At 35.3% G+C, this 22355-nt stretch overlaps 1 protein-coding gene across 2 annotated transcripts in view; it reads right to left on the bottom strand.

The window, feature by feature from the left end:
• Positions 1 to 1894: 1894 nt before the first annotated feature.
• The window catches only part of LOC149138969 (small nuclear ribonucleoprotein SmD1a-like), a 70741-nt gene continuing 50280 nt past the window's right edge, over positions 1895 to 22355 (bottom strand). The window contains exons 3-5 of one of the 2 annotated variants that reach the window (XM_089453337.1): positions 3141 to 3249; positions 2432 to 2623; positions 1895 to 2288 (exon numbers count right to left, since the gene is read on the bottom strand). In XM_089453337.1, the coding sequence (XP_089309463.1) occupies positions 2227 to 2288; positions 2432 to 2623; positions 3141 to 3213 (327 nt within the window). In that variant the 5' untranslated portion in view covers positions 3214 to 3249 and the 3' untranslated portion in view covers positions 1895 to 2226. The remainder of the gene's footprint in view (positions 2289 to 2431; positions 2624 to 3140; positions 3250 to 22355) is intronic. The other variant, XM_089453336.1, reaches the window with a different exon arrangement.

Genomic DNA, 22355 nt, shown 5'->3' with positions numbered 1-22355 from the left:
ATAAATAGTAGTATAACCTTTACAAAATTTCTAACATTACCCTAAAACATTTAACCATTTATTTTATAAAAGATATGAAACTTAAAAAATAAAATAATAAATAACAACATATAACGTATATCCTCAAACTTATTTAAAATAATATATTAAATATTATGAACATTACCCTAAAAGATTTAACCTTTTATTTTATAAAAAAAAATATGAAACTTAAAAAATAAAATAATAAATAAATAAATAACCACATATAACGTATATCCTCAAACTTATTTAAAATAATATATTAAATATTATGAATTATATGAAGAAAAAAAATGAATAATGAAAAGGACAGTTCCCAATTTTCCTTAGAGAGCGTGATAGCACTTTCTAATTGCATTAAAGAAATTTCTTTCTTTAGAGCGCCTGATAGCACTTTACAATTGCATTAAAGAAAGAAGGAAAGGGAAAATATATCAAAAGAGACTGAAAATGTATAAATAATAGCACTTTCCAATTGCATTAAAGAAAGAAGGAAAGGGAAAATATATCAAAAAGGAAGAGTGAAAATGTACAAGTAAAATAAAAAATAGTATGTTTTACTCATGATACCACACTTTAGTAGCACTTTCCAATCCTTTAACAAAGAGGAAATATAGAGAGAATGATTAATTATACCTAGACATAAAATTATTAATAAATTATGCATGTCTACCTATAATCAACTGTAAAATCAACATGTAATCAAAAAATAGTATATCTTACTAATGATTCCACATTCCTCTTAAAGCCAAATTACTTAACTGAAAGTTCAAGCAATATATTTTTTGTTTTGTTCACTGTCGAAAAAGAATGGTATTTATTACCACTAATAATTCCACATTCGTCTTAAAAGCCAAAACAAACATCCAATAATTGGTCACCACATATAAATTCCATTGTTTCTCATTTGACATTAATAATGAATGAATTTTTTTGCTGAACGAAAAGGAGGAAACGAGGTACAATCCACAGCCTTCGTGGAGGCAAGGTTTTAATCCACTAACTCTGAGTGAGTGCATATGTATAATATATTGAGATTGAATCTAGACAGTGCGTCATGGACATTTGGCCGAGCCCATCTAAACCCAGATCCACTTAGCAAATTGAGGTTACATATCTCAACTTTGAGGTGTAGCAGGCCCCGGACTTTACACGAGTTCATTTAAAATCGAATCCAATAAACATCTCGAGGTTACATATCTCAAGTTCAAACTTCAAATATCGACCTTGTGTGTACCCAGTGCGTGGGTTTGCAACTTGCAAATCAGACCTGGATTTAGATGGGCACGGACTATTGCATACCTGCAAAACATTGATGATCATATAATTTATCTCATAAAATCGCATGTAAACATGCTATGATAAAATTTAGGTGATAAGAAATCATTGAAGAAGGAGCTAATTCTTTCGCCATACCAGTAAAAGCAAAATACATTTTTATAAATCAAAACAAAATTTGTGCATAGCTTGTTATTTTTCACGCAAGCTATGCAGGTGTGAGCCAAAAAAAAACTCACAATCAAATCTGTCATATTTGAAATTAAACATCCTCCAATACTAAAGTTGGTACTTCCATTCATTTCTAGAGAGATCTCTTACAGAACCACTAAAGATGGCCAAATTCATTGAGGATGCTATTTTCAAAAGGAGACTCTACCTTAAGCCATTAATGGCAGAAATGCCAATTGTATAATCACCTTTCAAATTTGTCTATAATGTAGAAAATAGATTGAACTTCTTAATACAGGAGTATTATACATTTTAGCAAAAAGTGAATTGCCTTCAGATTGCTTGACACTAGTACCAGCAATTAGAGTAACTTTGAGGATTAGCGTTCAGTTTATTGCCACATGTTTAACACAAGACACTGCTGTGAATGAATAGCAAAAGTTCAATATCAAATATCATTGTATCTTTTGAGTGACACTCAAACAAACCTACCAATCAACAAAACGTTTACCAATATTACCACAAATCTCGAACAATGTACAAGAACAGTGACCTTGGACAATAGTCATAATGAACAGAACAGAATTTTCATCTATCATAAGCATACCCTGTAAGATTTGTAAAGAGAACGAGATTCTATTTAAAAAGAACAAGGTATTCCAGTTTAATGTGCTCCTAAAAATTTTCCTATCAAAAATACTTCCACCAAGAGCCTTATCTTCCCTCTGTGATTCAATTCTAAAACAAGTGTCAGAACTACCGCCCCCTCCCACGACCCCTACCACGCCCACGACCACGTCCACGCCCAAGAGCTCTACCTGTAAATTAACAAAAAACACAAACACAACCCAAAACAAAATCAGCAGATGCATCGTATGAAAAGTCAATGGGAGAAGTAGCACACTTTGAACTTGCATTACTTTGTAGTGAAAAAAACGACGACAGAATCATGGTTGCATACCAGCAGTTGGCTTCTTTGGCTTAATTTTGGGGGTGTCCTCCACCAATAATGTTTCCAAATTTAAGCTGTCCGGCAAAATATAATAGCGGATATTATTGCCCCTCACACTCAGATGATCAAGTGTTACAGGGCTCTTACCCTTGAGTGTAAGCTTCACCGTCTTCAGATGCGTATTCATACTTATGTCAACTCCTGTTTCAAGATAGAGTTTCCATTTATAAGTCACAAAGAAAAGGAAGAAAAACATATGTAACTTCAGGAAATTCTTGTCTTTTATCGAGCCATACCGTATTGTGCCAGGAGGGAGCAGTAAACACACAAACCAATAAAAGATGAGCCATTCAGAATTCAAGAGAGCAGTTCCAGTGTTTTGGACACAAAAACAAACTATAGACCAAACCACCTTAAACAATGCCGCAACCAGAAAAGGAATCTCAAAACTTATATTCAGCACAAAAAACTTTAATTCAATGTTATATTGTGAGTGACATGTCTTGTTTACATATCCATAATTCCGTAACCAACATTGCAGAAATTCAACAGAAAATGAGTGGAAGAAAATGGAAAATTTTAATGCTTCAATGAAATAACTCAAAACGGTTGGGCACTGGAAGCAATCGAAACATCCTCGTGATTTCTTATGGCATGTCAACAAGGATCGTTACAGGAAAGAGAGTTTGGAAGATATGCATCAAGCACTTCTTACAACCTTTATCGCAAGGGCAAAAAACAAACAGCTTCCTTGAATTTAGGCATGGAGGTAAGAAAAAGGCCTTGTTCATCAGGTGGCGTCTTTCTCATAACCCATCCAATTTACTCTGTTAATCAACAAGAGAAAAAAAAATCATAAGACCAGTCAAGGATGACAGGTGAAAGATAAGATATCTCTCTGGAAAATTATCTATCAACATGAGAGATCACTCTAATGAATAACTGAATACTTGTACCTAACCATCTGAAAAATTTAAGGATGAAGAGGCAGAAATCATACAAAGAGCCAGTCTATTTCCAGTAAACAGCGAAAAATATAAAAAACAAACAAACAAACAAAAAAATCATAGCTTATATATTTGTGATTTTACACAATTATTTACTTTACAAGTTTTGTCACAGATTTAAAACTGTTGGGATGCATATTACACATGGTATCAAAGTAGCTCACAGGAATCACCAAATTTTAACCTTCAGGTTTTGACATTGGGTGAACTTTAACCAAAAAGTGCAACCTAACACCATAGAACATTATATTATGGTTTTCTGAGTGTTTTTTATTTTCCTTTTTTCCAGTTATTCACAAAGCCAAATGAAAAAACCTGTGATCTAGCTCAATGTGTTTGAATCAGTGCTATCAAAAACGGACCAAACCAGACTGGACTGGCCGGTCTGATTATTTTTTAGGGAAAGCCAATCCAAACCAGTAAATGGAAATCGCCAATTCAGTACCAAACCGGTCGGTTTTGTACAATCTTACCAAGGACCCTTTGAATGCTATTCTTTTTTTAAAAGCCAACGAGTTATGAGTGAGAAAGCCTAATATTTGACCATATTGCCCTATTAAAGCTATGTAATTAATGGTAATTTTAAATTCTTAAAGTAAACTAAGTTTACTTAGATTTTTAACATTATTTTAAATTGACTCAGAATGTTTGAGAGTGGTTCCAACCTCATTGCATTTCATATGGAGAAAGTAGAATTTTAGATCCCACTCAAAATCAAACAGACTTAGCAGTTTTCAAGATTTCAGGATTGGGGGGGATTGCAATGTTTCCGTTGGATTTTGACATGTACAAGGGTATGGAACAAACATTTAATCAAAAGCACCAAGCCTTCAATGTACCTTGATGTTAGTGGTATTGAATGTCGAACTCTTCTATAGTGACCCTATTAAAAATGTATCCATCACTCAACAAAATATTGACTTGACATGCTAAGCTTTTTCTATCTTATTTTAATGCTTAGAGGGTGATATTGATGTCGAAGATTCCAATATAGGCAATTATTTTGATGATATGTAGGTATTTGTTGTAACATAAAAAAATTTGCCTGCCAGAGGTCATCTAGCTCCTATTCATTAATGTATTTTCGGTTCAGATACGGATTTCACTCCTTGTTATTTTGGTTATGTGCACACTTACATGCTATATAAACGAGAACCTTTGTTTAGTTGTGTATAAATGGTTTGGATTCATATGAATGCGCATGAATATATATGTTTTTCTTTAAAACTTGAATATTTTATGTGTTTTTGGTAGACCAATTTTTGGTCCAGTTTTGTTACCAGTTCCCAGTTCAGGGGGTCTACTGATGCAGTCAACGGTTTGGTTCTGATAAGCTGATTTAAACCTGAATATATTTGACATTAAATTCACTTAAGTTTCATGCGATTCACTTAAATTCATTTTTGATGAACTTCAAAATTCAAATCATAGTTCATTTTGAGCTTTGTTACCGAATCCCCATATTGGATACAAAATTGTGCCTATATTGCGCTCTACAACTTCACTAGCGTTCTAAAATTTAAAAATTTGTGAAATAGTTAAGGACATCTTCAGAATAATCGAGGATGACTTCAAAATTGGCCACACTAGGTATCAAGCTATAACTCATTTGCTTCTAGATTCCTTGGATTTTAATGACATCTTCAAAATTGACCATACTATTGAATAATACAAACAGAATCTAGCTCCACGGCATCAAAATACAAGGTTAAGGGTTTCTTGTAAAGTGCACATAGGTTGTGCAACTATTGAATGTTGACATAGAAAGCGTAGATGGGTTTTGCAACATGATAGATTTTAGGTCTTGATTGTTATGCATCCTCGAAAGAGACAAACTTAATAAATTATACACATTCAATTATAACCTATAGCCATAACCTTTTAAATTTACTTTATATCAATAATTTTCTAAATTAGCTTTATACCAATAGATAAAGCACCTTGCCATTGGGAGGTAACGAGTTCAATTCTCTTTGACGCCCTTGGGAGGTTAGGCTTGGACTAATTTGGTCAGGGGGTTTGGTCCCTCCGGGTAGACCTGCTCTGTTTTTCTGCAGAAAAAAATAAACAATAATAAAAAAGCTTTATATCAATAGATTAATTAATATAATAATTAAGCATTAATGTATAGATATAATTATTTATTCCTATAGCCATAACCTTGTGAATTAACTTTAAATCACTAAAATTTGTTAATATAGTTAAGAATTACAAATTTACATACTGAAATGAACAAAGTTCGCTCACACACTAAATATTCAAAATATCTAAGACATGAGAATATATATATATATGTATGTTTGTGTATAAGTGATATGATTATTAGAATACAACTAGAGCCCCACATATGATTATTAGAATACAATTAGAGGCCCAAATATACCTAAGCGGGAGTGCCCATTCATACAGAGTCATGTCCTTTGGAATATGCCCTTTCATAATTATTAATTATATTGTATTAATTATTATTATCATTATTATTTATGTTTATTTTATATATATTTATGTTCATAATATTGTCTTCTCCTTAAAAATGTTTTGTCCTCAAATCATATTGATAAAAAGCCCTGATATGTCTTGTAATCGCTTCGCATCTTTCCCAATTCTTGGAGTTGTCATCTTTGATGATACAAGATGATATGGAATTCTGAGTGATCAGCAAAAATGTACAAACTAAAAAATGATCTAACCATCCCAATTCGATCTTATGTGAAATATTGGACATATTTGATACCAAAAATACATTGTTATCATAAGACTTAATTATGCTGACATCACTATTCTTCAAAACATAAGTCAGTTGTTTTTGCCCTGAGTGATATGGATACAATGACTGATTTAGATGCTTGCTCTTAAGATTTGAATGTCGATATGGAGTTCTTGTGACATGAATTTGCTTATCATGCTTGTGGCAATTCCTTGATTTACTTTAGATATATGATTTTTTTCACACATGAATGTTGTTTGGTTGATCGTAGGATCTTCACTTTGAATTTTCATCATTAGAACTACAACATCAAAGTATGTTTTCACTTCAATTGCATCCTTCTAAATTATTATAATATCGGATCAATATCCGTTCTCTTCTCTTCAACTTGTACTATTAGTTCTGAAAACTTCTTCTTTCGTGATAAGTTCTTCTAATTTGTTCTCCAATGGTTTCTTATCATTTTCAGTTTTATTAATTGATGCAAGCAGATTTTGATTATGATGTCAAAGACATGAAAGTTCTTCAGCGTCTAATTCATTGACTTTATTTTTTATGTTTTAATACTCATGTTTTTCATTTTTAGTGTTTTTGTCAGGCCAAGAGGTAACTCCTCAAATGAATTGTGTTTTTCCATTAAGGCTGATCATAGATACATACATGGAGGGAGAGACTCTTGGGCTTCATCTCCCAGTGTCTCTTCATATTCCTATTCTCCTTATTTTCTATTTACACCATTTTACATATATTCACCCAATCCCAATTATTAGACATTCCCCCCCCCCCCCTGCCCCCCCTTTAATCTAAAGGGATGTTGGTGAGTCCAAGCATCGTTTTGAATCTTTCGAACTTTTCTCTTCCAAGCACTTTGGTGAAGATGTTTGCAATCTGCTCAGTTGTGGAACAATGTCATAGATGGATTCTCTTGGCCTCAACATGATGTCGAATCATATGGTATTTTGTATTGATGTGCTTCGTTCGATCATGGAACTTTGGGTTCTTGGCCAACTTTATTGCAAAAGTGTTGTCAATCATAAGTGGAGTTGAATGCACTTGTTTCACCTACAAATCTTCTGAAATTTTCCCGAGCTACACAATTTCCTTTGTTGGTTCAGTCGCTGCCACATATTCTGCCTCTGTTATGGAATCTACTGGAACTGATTGTTTGCGTGACCTCCATGAGACAGCTCTTGATCTAGGACTTATAGCATAAGCTGAAATAGATACCCTAGTTTCTTTATCTCCATCGAAATCTGAATTAGAGTATCCAATCAAGATGAAGTCTCCCACCTGTGTATACTTAAGTCCAAAGTCTTGAGTTCCCTTCAAGTACTTTAGAACTCTTTTTGTAGCAGACCAATGTCCCTCACAAGGCTTTTGCATAAACCTGGAGAGGATTCCAACAGCAAATGAAATGTTTGGTCTGGTAGTAGTCAAGTAGTTGAGACTTCCTACAAGTTGTATATACTTTGTTGCATCCTCAAATTCTTTTCCTTCAGTGGATGTGAGCTTTAAGTTTTGTTCCATTGGATTAGTCAAAGGATTGCACTCAGCCATGCCAAACTTGTTCAACAGATCTCCAATGTACTTCTTCTGAGAGAGGAATATAAACTTCGGATGTTGAGTTACTTCAATACCAAGATAGTAGTGAACATACCCCAAGTCTGTCATTTCAAAACCTTTCCTCAATTCCTTCTTTATGGATGCAATATAGCTCTCATTGTTCCCTATCATCAAAAGATCATCTACATACACCACAAGATATACAATTGTTTTGCCAACTTTCTTGACAAATAAAGTTGCATCATCAAGATCATAATGTTTGAAGTTGAGTTTTAGAAGATGCTCATTTAACTTCTCGTACCAGGCTCGCAGTGCTTGCTTGAAGCCATACAAGGATTTTACAAGCTTAAATATTTTATGTTCCTGACCCTTCACAACAAATCCTTCTGGTTGGGACATAAAACATTATCTTCCAGATCTCCATTTAAGAAAGCAGTTTTTACATCAATTTGATGGATTTTCCAACCGTTTTGTGCTACAAAGGCAAAGAGTGTTTGGATGGTAGCTCATTTTGTCATGGGGGCAAAAGTCTCTTCATAGTCGACCCCTTCCTTCTGTGCAAAACCTTTTGCCACAAGCCTGGCTTTGTGCTTGTCAAGTGAGCCATCAGCATTATACTTGTTCTTGTAGACCCACTTGCAGCCTATTGGTATGGTTCACAATGGAGGATCAACCAGCTTCCAAGTGTCGTTCTTTATCAAAGGCATCATACTCTTTTTGCATCATTTCTTTCCATTCATCATGAGAAGCGGCTTCTTTGAAGGAAGTTGGTTCAAAATCTGTAGACAAATTCAGTTAACAATCATAAGAAACATCCATATCCACAGGTGAATCAGAATCGTCTACATCATCTCCATTCTGTCTAGTAGAGCTCGTTGTTCCTGTCTTTCCAAACTGATCAGGGTGAACACTTTCAAGTGTCTTTGTCAACCATTTTGGAGGACCTTTTTGAGATGGCCCAAGCTGCTCAGTTGACTGAGTTGGCGCTGAGCCAAGATTTAGTCTCCCAATTCTGTCAATCACATCACTCAAAGTGGCATTTGGATCAATGGCTAGAAATTCATGCAGGAATGACAGTGCTTTAGAAGAAGATTCCACAGATTGATCCAGTATAGGAATCCCCCCTTCAAGATGTGGAATCTCATTATCTAATTGTTGAAAAGAGTTTGCACGTCTGAACATATCCAAGCAATCAAGTTGTCGCTTAATAACATTGTCAGCCTTGGATGATTCAAGAAATATTACATCTCCAGATACTACAAACTTGTTATTAGCTTCCTTACAGAGACGGTATGCTTTGGAGGTATTTGAATACTTCATCATAGAGACAGTATGCTTTGGAGGTATTTGAATACCCCAAGAAGATACACTTACGACTCCTTGCACCAAGTTTGTTTCTTTGTTCCTTAGGTATCAAGGCATAACAAGTGGAACCAAAAACCCTGAGATGCTTTAACGAAGGAATGTGGCCATACCACATTTCATAAGGAACCTTGTTTCTAATAGCATTAGTTGGACACCTATTCTTTACATACACAACACATAGCACTGCATCAGCCCAAAACATCAATTTTACATTATTGAAAAACATCATCGAACGTACCATATTTAAGATTGTCCTATTCATTCTTTCAACTACTCATTCTATTGGGGGTTATAAGGCATAGTTGTTTGATGTTTGATCCCTTGTTGGCGAAGATAATTTTCAAATTCATTTGAAGTGTATTATTTTCCATTATAAGTACAAATAGAGCCACTATGAGATTTTGCATCATTTTCAATCCATGCATGAAAGTTCTTGAATGTTTGAAAAGCATCAAATTTGTTCTTCAATAAATAAACACAACACATTCAGGTGTAGTCATCAATAAATGTCATCATATATTTATTTCCATTTGCAAAAGGAACAAGCATTGGGCCACATAAGTCTGAATGAATAAGTACAAGTTTTCTATGTGCTCTGGAATGTGAATCATGAAAAGATTGTTTAATGTGCTTTCCTAAGATACAAGCATCACATTGCTTAAGTTTCCTAGGAATTGTAGGCAAAGTAACACCACTTTTCTTCAACATACGAAGGTTGTCATAATTCAAGTGTCCAAATCTAGCATACCATAAAAGACTTGATGGAAATGTACCTTCATCATAATGAGAATTGTATGAGAAGTTTTGTGCACAAACAGAGGTTCCTTGCAGCTTCATAAGTCTTTCTTCTTCTACCTTTGTCGTGACAAGTGAGTGATCTGATGCTTTTCTGACCTCAACCTTGCCATCAAACATATGAATGGAGTGTCCTTGTTGGCGGTATGTGGACCAAAGACAACGAGTTTCTCCTCAGCTATAGGAGATATAGAACATCATGCAGAAGAAAGCCTGGAAGACAAGGCAATTTGAGCATGATTATGACAAGCCCTGATGGCTTGAGTTTTGATTTGTCTGCAAAGTATACTGCTCCATCATCATTGTCAGTAAATTCTTCAAAAAATCTCTTCTAAAGGTCATGTGGCAAGTTGCCCCTGAATCAAGCAACCAATCATTTTTCCAAGAAGCAAGTGAAGCATTAAATAAGTCTTCAGTTACTCCATTATTGCAATGTGCCACAACATAGTGAGTGGATTCGGGTGCTTTACCTTTCCCTTTGTCATTGGTTTTATCTTTGGCTTCATTTCTTTCCTACTCAATTTTGTCCCAAGGAAACTTACATGTGGATGCATCATGTCCATCTCTATTGCAATGTATGTAATGAAGATCAGACTTTTCTCCTTGGAACTGTTTGCCCCCCCCTGCCTTTGAAATTCCTTCTTACTCTTCCTCTTCGGCCACATCTTCCTCTAGAAGAATCTTGTGCATGATTCTTCTCTCTATGTGCAAGACACAGCTTTTTCAGAAGACTGAGGAATTGTCTTCTTCCCAAAAGCCTTCTCTCTCTCAGCAAACTTCTTCTCAAGGGAGTCAAAGGTAATCTCCTTGAGATTTCCACTTGCTTGCAGTGACTCAAGATAATTTGAATAAGTGGGATATAGTGCCTTGACATAAGCTATGAGAGGAATGTTTATTTCAACACCAGTGGTTTTTATATCATGCATAATGGATCTTACTTTTGATGCTAAAGCAAGAGAGTCATCATTTTTCAATTCAAGACTGAACAATTTAATCATCAATTGGACAAGTTCAAGTTCAGGGTGTGAGTCATGCAATTCCTTCAAATTTTGTAAAGCTTCAACAGCGTTTGAAAATGGTGAAATATGGCGACTCACCTCTTCATTTGCAGATGCTGCAATCAAAGCATAGGCCTTGTTGTTCTTATTTTCCCATATGGAAATCTCCTTATCTGAAGTGGGCTTTGCAGATCCATTATCTCCTTCTCCTACACAAACTCCTTTCCACAACTCATTGAAAATGAGAGTGTGTTTTATCTTCCTTTACCATTCAGGATAGTTCTCTTTTCCAAAGAGAACTACTCCAACAATAGATATCAATGAATGCATTTTAAAAATGTATATTGTGTAAAATGTACTTTGTTGCCAATATTATATAACATAAAACAACAACAACAACAAAAAAATTTGCACTGCTGATGTAAAAAAAAAAAAAAACTGCACTGTAGTAGCAATATTCTGAAAAAATACAATTTTGGTTGCAATATGATAGAGGTATTATTGGGGAAGGGGTTATATGGGGGAGGAGTGGTATGGAGGAGGGGGTATATGGGGGAGGTATTAACTGTGTGGCGTGTTATGTCGCAAGAGTTGAGCTCCACAATACGGGAGGCAAAAGTCGAAGCAATGTTATATATATGACAACCATTCAACGTTATGTGGTTGTTGACCAGTGGCAGAGTCGTAATATATGATCGGCGTTCAAGAGTAGAGCATGGACAGTCCGGCAGCGTTCAACGTATGTTGAACAGGCAGGCAGCGTTCAACGTATGTTGCACAGGCGGGCAACGTAATGGGGGATAGCGTTCAACGTAATGGCAGACAACGTTTAGCACTCTAATACCTCGGAGATATATAACCGGGGGACGAGATGGGTGAACGGGCAATATACCAATGTAGACAAAGTGATATATTGTGTTGTGAGAAGATTAACATGATACAACCGAATGGCACCAGTGATAATAATGTAATACCTTAACAAAGCAATGGTATCGGAGTATGGTATCCAACGTATGGAATTCAACGCAAAGAAATCTGGTATGGCGGTATAACTGTAATATGCATTCAACATGATACTTGCAGACAAGGCAACGAAATACCATTCAGGCAAGGAGTCAAACGGCCATCGAACAGCGTTTACAGTGGGAGCGGTATTAACTGTGGTATTAACCAGAGCGTATGGGAGGAGGCGATCGGGCGCATAACAATCACCACCATTCAACGTAATAGCTGAGTTGGAACACCATGCATAAAAATTCTTTATATATACTAACACTCCAACACTCCAGCGTATTCATAACACAGACATGGTGATTAAATATCGACATACCATTCGCACAGGAGAGCTTTAATGCACCTTTGTTCGACTCTCACCGCACCACAGCTCCTCCACGCATCAAACCTTCGGCACCCTCATGTGTTCAACATCTCCAGGCAGCATTTAACTAAATGGGAGCAGAAAACTGGTAAAATACAGGAGTTACAAGTCTAAAAATGGACCTATGCTCTGATACCATGTCAAGCCAGGAGGTAACTCCTCAAATGAATTGTGTTTTTCCATTAAGGTTGATCATAGATATATACATGGAGAGAGAGACTCTTGGGCTTCATCTCCTAGTGTCTCTTCATATTCCTATTCTCCTTATTTTCTATTTACACTATTTTACATATATTCAACCAATCCCAATGATTAGGTGTGAACAATTTTAACTTCTTCCAACAACTTTTGATTAAGTCCCTTTAAGCAAGAATTCTCTTCAACCTGTTCTAATAGGCCTACATTGAGTTTCTTCTCGAGATCTTCCTTTTCTTGTTCTAATTTATACTTCAAAGCCTTGATCTTCTTGACTTGTATAAGCAATTTCTATCGAAAATGTAGCAAGCAAGGTCTTATGGCTTGTGCCTTAGCGAGTGAAGACCTTGAGTTGCCTTCATGAGTTAGACTTCAATTACAATGAGCTATTTCCAATTTACTGAAAACGGTAGTGAGAGAAGGTCCTTCATGACTTGTGCCCTAGTTAATAAAGACCACGAGGTGTCTTCCTTTTGTTAAGAACAAGTTCATGGAGATGATCGAGTTAGCAAATTCATGCATGGAGTTGGTGTTAGAAAATCAAAAAGGTAGAAAGATTTTCTTATTTTGATAATTAATTGTGATTTCTTCGTATTCTTATTATCTTCTTGTATGCCTTCATTTATCTTTTTATCACCAAGCAATTACCAAAACATAAGTGCAGGAAGATCAAAACAACAAAGACACAGGATGTAGGCTTTCAGCCATGGCAAAACCCCTCTTCTAGGGAATAACCCAAAAATTCTCTTCTAATCTTCAAGAACCAAATCAAATGAGACATCCAAGACCCTTTGACCTACAATAAGACCACCTCCAATCCACCAAGTCAACCTCCCAAGAAAGCCCTTTCAAGATAACAAAAATCAGCTTCTAGTCAACAAGAGTCAACCCTCTTCAATCTTGCTTCAATCACAGATTTCGGCCTCCTACATCAAAATTTCAGCCTCTACTACAGACCTGTGATTTTCGGCCTCTTCTGCAACTCAAAAAACCTTCGCACATGTGGTCTTGAAACAAGAGAAAATCGTTTTTTTTCGTCGCCAGGGTTTTTTCTTTCTTCTTCAAGCATTTTTCACTCCTTTCTTGTCTTCGCACTTCTAAGGATTGCAGATCGAACTTGTCTTGCTTGGATACTCAATAGGTTGAATGCACTGCTTATATATAGTCTTCTTGTGAGGTTGAGTTCCCTTCATGAGGCCGACTTGGTGGAGGAGGGTAAACTCATAATTTTGACACATACAAATTTCTTTCTTGATACAAAAATCCCAAGAAGGGTTTATTACATAATGACAAGGACAATGACTCATGACTCAACCCTAAGAGCACACAATGGGTGCTTAAACCTAGAAACATAATAGAATAAGCATGAAACCCATGCTTTATAAAAATAATTTTTCTTTTGATCTTTACAATAATTTTATTTTCTTCTTTTAACAAATACATATGAATTACATCATGTCATGAGCTAGACAACAATTATGAAGATCGATGCTAGTTACATTTTCAACAGTTGGAGGGTCAATTAACTAGGTCCCCAAAGTGGCAGTTTGAATTTGGATAAGACGAGTTGAGAGCTTCACTTTAGATTGAGGCAAGGACGAGTTATAAACTCCAAGTCATGATTGGAGAGAGTTCAATTCAAACTCAATTAACCAAGTCAATCACAACTACAGTTCCAAATTTGTAATTGTCTAATTATAATTTTTCCAATTATAGCATGATCAAATAGCATAAAGGGAGGACGAAGGCACATCCTTGATTCATTATTGTCTTGCACGAGTTTGTGTGTGAGCAGAGTTCCTTGTTGTGAGTGTACATTAGAGAAGTTGGTGTGCAGTATTGTAGAGAGTTTCCTTGTTGCAATTTTGCACTAGGAAATAGGAGTCTAGTCCTAAGTAATAGGGGGCCTCTGGAGCTAAGAAAAAGGCAACCTGCGCACAAAGAAATCTTGCCTATGTTGGCGCAAGCAAGCAACCAAGCAAAGGCTAATAGTTTGCAAGGTGTGTCCAACTAGTATAGAGAGGACAAGTGTGTTCTTTGGGTCACTGTTTGCCTTGTAAGAAATCATATTGCACAGTCTCTATCAAATTAGAATACTACAACAAAGAAGAGTGTTTTCGCAATTGGGTTTCCCTAGAAAATTATTATGTCTCGTGTAATTGTGTCTTTATCTCTGTGTTTAATTCTGTTGTTTTTATTGTTGAGAAGTTATGTGTTTTGGTGAAAAGAAAAGTAGTTGTAGATTGTTCATTCAAGCAACAAGCAAAATTTCAAGGAAATTCAAGAATTTTTGAATGTGATCTTTTAAAATTGAAATTTCGTCATTTTCATCCATGATAATTTCGTTAAATTCTTTTTGCACCTTTGATATTACTTTTGACTTTCTTAACTAAGAACTTTTAATATATCTTCTAGGTCATTCGATGAAAGTACTATAATGTAATATCTTGAAGAGTTACCTTATTTTTATTTAATATGAAGAAACCCAGTGTTCCAAACAACCATGGTAACCCAAGAATTATGTCGATCTCTTTTTTATACACGGTTGTAACACTAAATTGAGATATACATCCATAATCGCCATTAGTCACTTGCAAGTCCTTAATTTCATAATGTTACTTGACTAAAAATATCTTCCTTTTCACATATATTTAGTTCTGAAATTGATAATTGATTTGCCAAATTAATATTTAAGTAATTTTCCTTGTCATTCACACTAATAACAACATTAATCTCCTTTCCGTGGATGCTCACTTTTAATGTCAATAAACTCCACTCTGCAATTGGATAACTATTATAAGATAATCTTCCTTCCTTCATCATCAATTTGCTCTCCTTTTTACTTTTAAATTATATTGAACATAGGGTTATTTGAATTTCTAATTACTTCTTTTCATTCTAACTTTTTCTAACAACTTTAGAACCTTTAAATTTTAATGAACTCAAAGATCACGATTTCGCTTTTATAATTCCTCTCTCTCTCTCTCTCTCTCTCTCTCTCTCTATATATATATATATATATAGGGGCAACTCAATTGACAAGTGCCATGAAAATTAAGTGTTATGTGCCAGTTGGAAACACTTAGGGGGTGAATCAGTGTTTCTTATCAAGTAGTATTTTTAAACTTTACATAGCAATAATTATCATTGATATTTCATCAACATAAATTAAAAGCATATGAACAGTAAACAACACCATTCAACAATTAAAAATCATCAAGACGGTAGGCAACAATTTTTTGAGGTGGAAACCCCTCCAGGACAAAAAACACCGGACGCTTCTTAATATTTGTTTTTCAAAAATTTACAACAAGTTTTCAACTCCAACTGAAGGAGACTCCAACCCCCTGATTTACGGGCTCCAACTTGTAGAACGCTCTAACACCCTATTTACCAACTGCAACTGAGAGGATACTCCTATGCCCTGGTTTATAAGCTTCAATCCGAGGGATGCACTCCAACACCCTGATTACTAGTTGCAACTGGATGGACGCTCCAATGCCCTGTGCAGGATCCAACTTGCCTTAGCACCACCCTACTGCCCTGAAGTGTTCACAAACTCCAACCAGAAGGAGACTCAACCCTCCTCCTTGCACCACCCTGCAACAATGATCAGTGGGCGGACCATGTTTCACAATTTTCACACTAGATCCCCTTGTGCTCAAAATCAATACAAAGAAACTGCAATACTATTATACACTCTATCAATCAAATCTTCCTTAGCTCAATCTATGCATCAAAATCTGCTTGTGTATCAACATCAAACTTTATCAAATCACCGCTCATCACTGCAATGGTAATCATCACAAATACATTAGCATTTGTTCAACTACTTTTCTGCAAAACAATATGTCTCATTCTCTACTACAAACCCTAGCTTCAAGTTCAAAACCTAAGTAGCATAAATCCTTACTGTCAAGCCTATTGTCAACAAGTAACAATGTCAAACCTTTGTTGTCAATACCACTATTATATGTCATTAACAAAATCGCTATCCTCAACACTCCTTAGTTCATTCCATATAAGCAAAACATTTGCAACATGCTCATTTACTTCTTATACTTATGCTAGCCATCAAGTAAAAATCCAAACATGTCTAGTTGCATTTGCATCTAAACCTTGATCACTCAATGTCTTCCAGTTTCCAATCAATAATAATGATTTCAAAAACTCAAAACAATGGTTTAAATTAATTGTTCGACAATATTGCAATTCCAAGGCATGTTCTACAATTTGATATCAATGCCAGTTCTACAAAAACACCATCTAATTATAGGCAAGTCACTAGAAGCACTAACAATGCAAAAAAATGAAATTAATATGAACCAAGTGTATAAAGGTCTTGGCACAATGAGCAATTATGTGCTCCTATAGCGTTGATCGAACTAATTGACTTTTCTATGGGTAGATATCAATGTTATACACATGGTGGGCACCACTCTGGACTGTGTTGGCACATAATAGGACTCAGTGTCTCACAACTGCAATAATACCTATCACAACCTTCAATTTGTTCACGGTACTTCCACGTACAAAACTCAATATCCTACATCATTTGATCTTAATAAATCTAATATAGCAGCACTTTAAATACTTACTTCCTCTTCAACGAAACCCATCCTATTCAATAATCCACAAGACATTACTAGCACCTTGTCCAATGTACCTTTCAGAGCTTGCTCTGACGTGTACACTCTTAAATGCTTGGCGAGCCGGAGATGAAGAGTTTGGAGATCAATATGAAGTTTTTGAAGTTTCCAGATCGAAACCGGGCCAATCAAGGAAAATACTTATTCAATGGGGTCGGCGAAAAATTGACTTGAGAGTATAGTGTATCCCATGAATCTCTGATTGCAACCTTCGGCGAAAATCAAAGCACTGCTCCAATGTTCAACTTCAACTATTGCTTAAGATCTTTATTTCAACAAGCTTTGAATCCTTGTCACATCATACTATACTGGATTGATTCTTATTTCATCACATTGTACTGGACTAATGTTTGCACTATACTTTTCAAAATTGCCCTACCTCATTGTTGCAAAGTCTTTACTATTGTGCCTTAGGAGCAATGCCACTGATGCATATTCGACAGTAGAGAATTAAAGCCCTTGACAACCTTTAGGTGCAGCCAAATTGATCACAACAAAAACCCTTATGGATAGAACATTAGATTCCAAGGTGCACGACAATCCTAGATGCTTTAGGGTGAATTTAGACCTTTGTTTATGCGTATTCACCTTAATTCTTACAACAAGAAATTGATTACATCAACTATCCTTTTTCTTCTTTACGAAGAGTTGACTAGTTCATGAGAAACCATACCACAATTTTCAAGCCTAATTTGGTCATTGTTATACCTCTTTGCTGGTCTAGAGAGATGCCCACTCTTCTTCACTTGATTTTGAGACAAATGAACAAATCCTTTCGCACAAAGTATATACTTTGGGTGCCATTCTTAGAAGTCCATAAATGCATAGAAAGAAAGTCAAGATTTAGATAAAGAATATGGCTCTTATGCCTCTACCGAATTCCATTTACAAATGTGACAAGAGCATAAAAGGAGGGTGGCATGTCACTGCTTCTTCGCTAGTCTGTAGCAAGGAATGCACCTGTAAAATAAGACAAGACGAAACCCTTGTCCAAAGATATCAAAAAACAATACCCTTTGTCCTTCGGACTTCATACACAAGAATTTCATAGCGATTCTCGGATCATTAGATATCTAATATCTTCAATGATGATTTGGTACTTGTTCGTAGATCCCTTATATAGATTAGGCGAAATGCATATGAGGACAATCGACCTTAAACAAGAAGCCCTAGTTGTCAAGAAATTGCTTAACTAACTTTGACCACAACCAACTCTTTGAACAAATGTTAATTATTTGATTATGAAGAATAATTTAATTTGCCTTGGGCGAATATTGGTCCATGATTTAATTTTCTTTGGACCATTAATAAAATGTTGGACCAAATTTTAAGTTTCCATCGAAATAAACTTCCCTCTTAAAATAAATTTCAAATTTCCATGATTTGACTTAAGGATATTGGACCATCACCCTTAGAAAACAAAATTAACTTTTGCCACATCGCCTCCCTTAGGGTTTTGATCCACTAAGTGGGGTTAGAGTCTTGAACTGGGGATATATCTTAATTCGAGAAGGCTCTCATGGCGTGCCATATGCCATTGGAATTAGCTTGACGAGGAACATGTATTGACAATGATCGTAAGATCACATTCACTAATCTTCATCCTCAATAACCTCAATAAATGTGGGCCTACCAGGGTTTCCAGCCATCCTTCCATTGGAGCTTCCGACTTGATGTAATCTAGACAGATATTAAGAGTGTTCATTAATGGACGTTGACATAAATGACAACACCAATCAACGATCTACCCCTTTGTCATTAATGGCAACACTCCCCCTGTGAACCTGTAACCTGCCTATGCTCCCCTTGACGAAATGATTTCCTCTATCTTCCTCTGAGATACCTATCTGCTTCGAAATGCCTTGATCAATTCATGTTGCAATAAACAATCTATCTCCCCTTGACATGTTATGACATATAAGATTGCAACCTATGTTGTGCAAGGGACCACTGATAAGATTGCAAGGATTCTCAAGATGCATAGTATCCCTGTAACCTTTAGGCCCCTTAACACCATTCGTATGTCCCTCGGATCAGCAAAGGATCCTATCGACCCTAAAGATATGAAAGGGGTATATATTATCCCTTGTTCCTGTAGGACCCCCTATATTGGTGAGACAGGCCGCTCCATCAATGAAAGGATTAGTGAACACGCAACTGACCTTAAGCATAGGAGATCAAAGTCTTCGGCTTTAGCTGAACATGCGGAAAAACCCAATCATCATGTTTGTATTGAAGAAGCTAGTGTCAATGCTAGGGTTTCTCAGTTCCATCATCGGAAATTTAGGGAAGCTTTGGAAATTGAAAAGAGGCCGAGCAATCTCAATAGAGAGGATGGTTGGAAAATTAATAGATGTTGGGTCCTTGCTCTCTCTTCCTAGTCCCTTCCTACCTTTCCACCCCTCCTCCTTTCCCTCCCCTCCTTCCCTTTTCGGATTATGTCTGTAATTTATTTATTTATTTATTTATTTTAATTTTTTTTTAAACCTAATATTTATTTTTTATTTTTTATTTTTTATTTTTTATTTTTTATTTTTTATTTTTTATTTTTTTCTTCTATGATTTTATTCTAATGTATTTTATTTTATAATTATTTATTTATTTATTTTTTATTTTTATTTTTTTAAACCAATTTTAAACTCTTTATATAGTTTTTCATGGGTTTTATTCCTTATTTATTTTTGCTATGTATGTATTAATTTATTAATGACTCTTTTTATTTTTTTATTTTTTATTTTTTTATTTATTTTTATTTTTATTTTTTTGTTTGACCTAAAATTTATTTCTTTATTTTTTTCAACCTAATATTTATTTTTATTTTTTTTGGTTAGTTTTTCAGGGGTTTTATTCCTTATTTATTTTTGCTATGTATTTATTAATTTATTATTGACTCTTTTTATAATTAATTATACATTCTATTCTAATAGTTATAGTTTCTATGTATTTATTTAATTGTTAATCCCTTTTAGCAACCAATTAAATTAAATTATTCATATATTTATTTTAGTCCCTTATTACAACTAACTTCCTATTAAATTAAATTATTTATAGTATTTATATATTTATGTTCAAGGTTAGGACCCTAGTCCATTTTAGCCGTTGGCCTAGCTAGCCGTTGGAGGGTTTGCTCAAGCTATTTAACATGCAAAGCTAGATCTGGTTCTTCAACTTGTCCTGACGATGAACCACATTGGCTGGTTTGAAACGTGTCGACAAATGATAGATCTTGTGATTTACGCCGAAAAATCTCTCATAAACATGTTATGACATGTTATGCTTCAAACAAATTGTACCTGTCAATGTGGATCAACTAGCCAGCGAAAATTGTTGCTCCATTGAAGTTTCCCATCATGTTGAATGAAGACTTCTTCATATCTGTTAGAAAGAGAGATCTTCAAAAGTACAATTGTTGCTACATAGACTCCCCCTTCTCAACATTCACAGAACAAGGAATCAACCTGTTGAATCTTTAGAATAATGTGTGAACTAGCTCTTCGGTCAGATTATCCTGAACTTCAACATCTTCCATTGGAGATTCATCATGACCTTTCGCTTCTACAAAACCTGAAAGCATAACTGCTAAGACTTTCTCATTTGCTTGGTCTTCTTGCATCTATTTTCTTCTTCTAGCCTTCTTGTACCTGATATTAGGGTTGTCCATCATGAAAGGTTCCATCTTGTACCTACAATCATGTGTTATATGTCCATAGTTATGGCATTTATAGCATTCAACATTTGGCCTGAATGGAGTGACAGGCATATACTTTTGGCTGACAAAATCATTGAAGTACCTGTCTTGAGTTCCTACAACCTTACTTCTAGGGTTTTGATAATGCCCTTGTTAATTGTGCATGTCATAAGCTTTATAATCCCTAGCCATATGTCCAAAGTTAGTACATGGAAAACAATAAGCATTAAAAAATTAACGTACCTGGATGACTTATCTTGTCTGGATGATCTTTTGCATTCATTGTTTCTTAGAGGAGGTACAACCTTTTGTTGATCCTCGTCCTTGAATCCTTCAACATTACTTAGAGCCACAACATTTTTAATCTTCTTTTGTCCTTCATTTTGATTTGGCCCTTGACGGATCCTGCTATCAGAGGTCTCATCAATCTTGCTTTGTGGGGACTTAGAGCTTGTGCCTTCATCACATGGAGCTACTTCTTCTGCCTTCTTCAACTGAGCCAATTTTTGATCTTTCCTTTCAATAACCTACAAGTGTTCCTTTTGCCATTCTTTGAGCTTGTTGATTTCAGATAAGGCAACATCAAGTTCTCCTTGCTTTTGAGAAAGATCTTCCTAAAATTTGTTTTCAACAATTTCTTTCTTTTTTCTGCCTCTTCTACTTGTAGCTTTAGAAGAATGACCTTTCTTGCTTCTCTGTTAAGAACTTGTATTTGTTCCTTATGCCTTTCATTTTCCTGTCTAAGTCTGTTAATTTATGTTGAACATGTATCTAGTTGTTTTCATTTTTTATCAACTTTAGATATGTACCTTTGACCAGATTCCTTTAATTGTCTTGTCAGGTCTTTCTCTTTCCCTTCTACTCCCTGCACTTGGAATTTCAAAAGAGCAACTTCTTTGAGTGTGTGATTTTCCTTCTCTGTGTTCTTCCACTCTTTTAAGGCTCTAATTAAAATTCTTTTTCCACCTCTGCTTCTACTGCTTCTTCATCATCATTGTCAGATTCTTTGATATGAAGATCTGCACAATTATCAACATCTTTATCTTTACTTGTATGTTTTTGACCTTCATAGAGATCTTGAAGCTTCTTCCAAAGACATCTGGCTAATGAGCATCGATCAACTTACGCTTTTACAATGTTTGACAAAGTACTAAGAATGACATTCATGGGTTTCGTATTCTACCTTCTATATTCGTCAATAGCTGTGTCTCCAGAAACAACAAATTGCCATACATCATATTCATGAGCTTGCAGATAAGCTTCCATTCTATCTTTCCAAAATAAAAAACTTAATTCATTGAACATAGGAATTGGACCAGCCTGTTTCTCTTCATCAGCGGTAATAGGATCTTAAACTATTTCAATACCTAGAATTCCCTTTGATTCCTTTGAATGCTTAGCGACTTGCTTCTTTGATTTGCCCATCTCTGCACTTTTACATCTGCCTTCTAGCTTTTAAGCTGCTACAGAAGGAACCTGCTCTAATTCCAATTGTTGGAAATATTGAAAAGGGGGTGAATCAATATTTCTTATCAATTAGTATTTTTAAACTTTATAGAGCAGTAATTATCATTGATATTTCATCAGC

This window comes from Pinus tabuliformis, chromosome X (assembly GCF_031772625.1).
Source record: "Pinus tabuliformis cultivar Carrire ecotype Pingquan chromosome X, CPIR1, whole genome shotgun sequence".
Classification (NCBI taxonomy): domain Eukaryota; kingdom Viridiplantae; phylum Streptophyta; class Pinopsida; order Pinales; family Pinaceae; genus Pinus; species Pinus tabuliformis.
The sequence above is the reverse complement of the archived record's forward strand: the minus strand, read 5'-3'. Positions and strand labels throughout refer to the sequence as shown.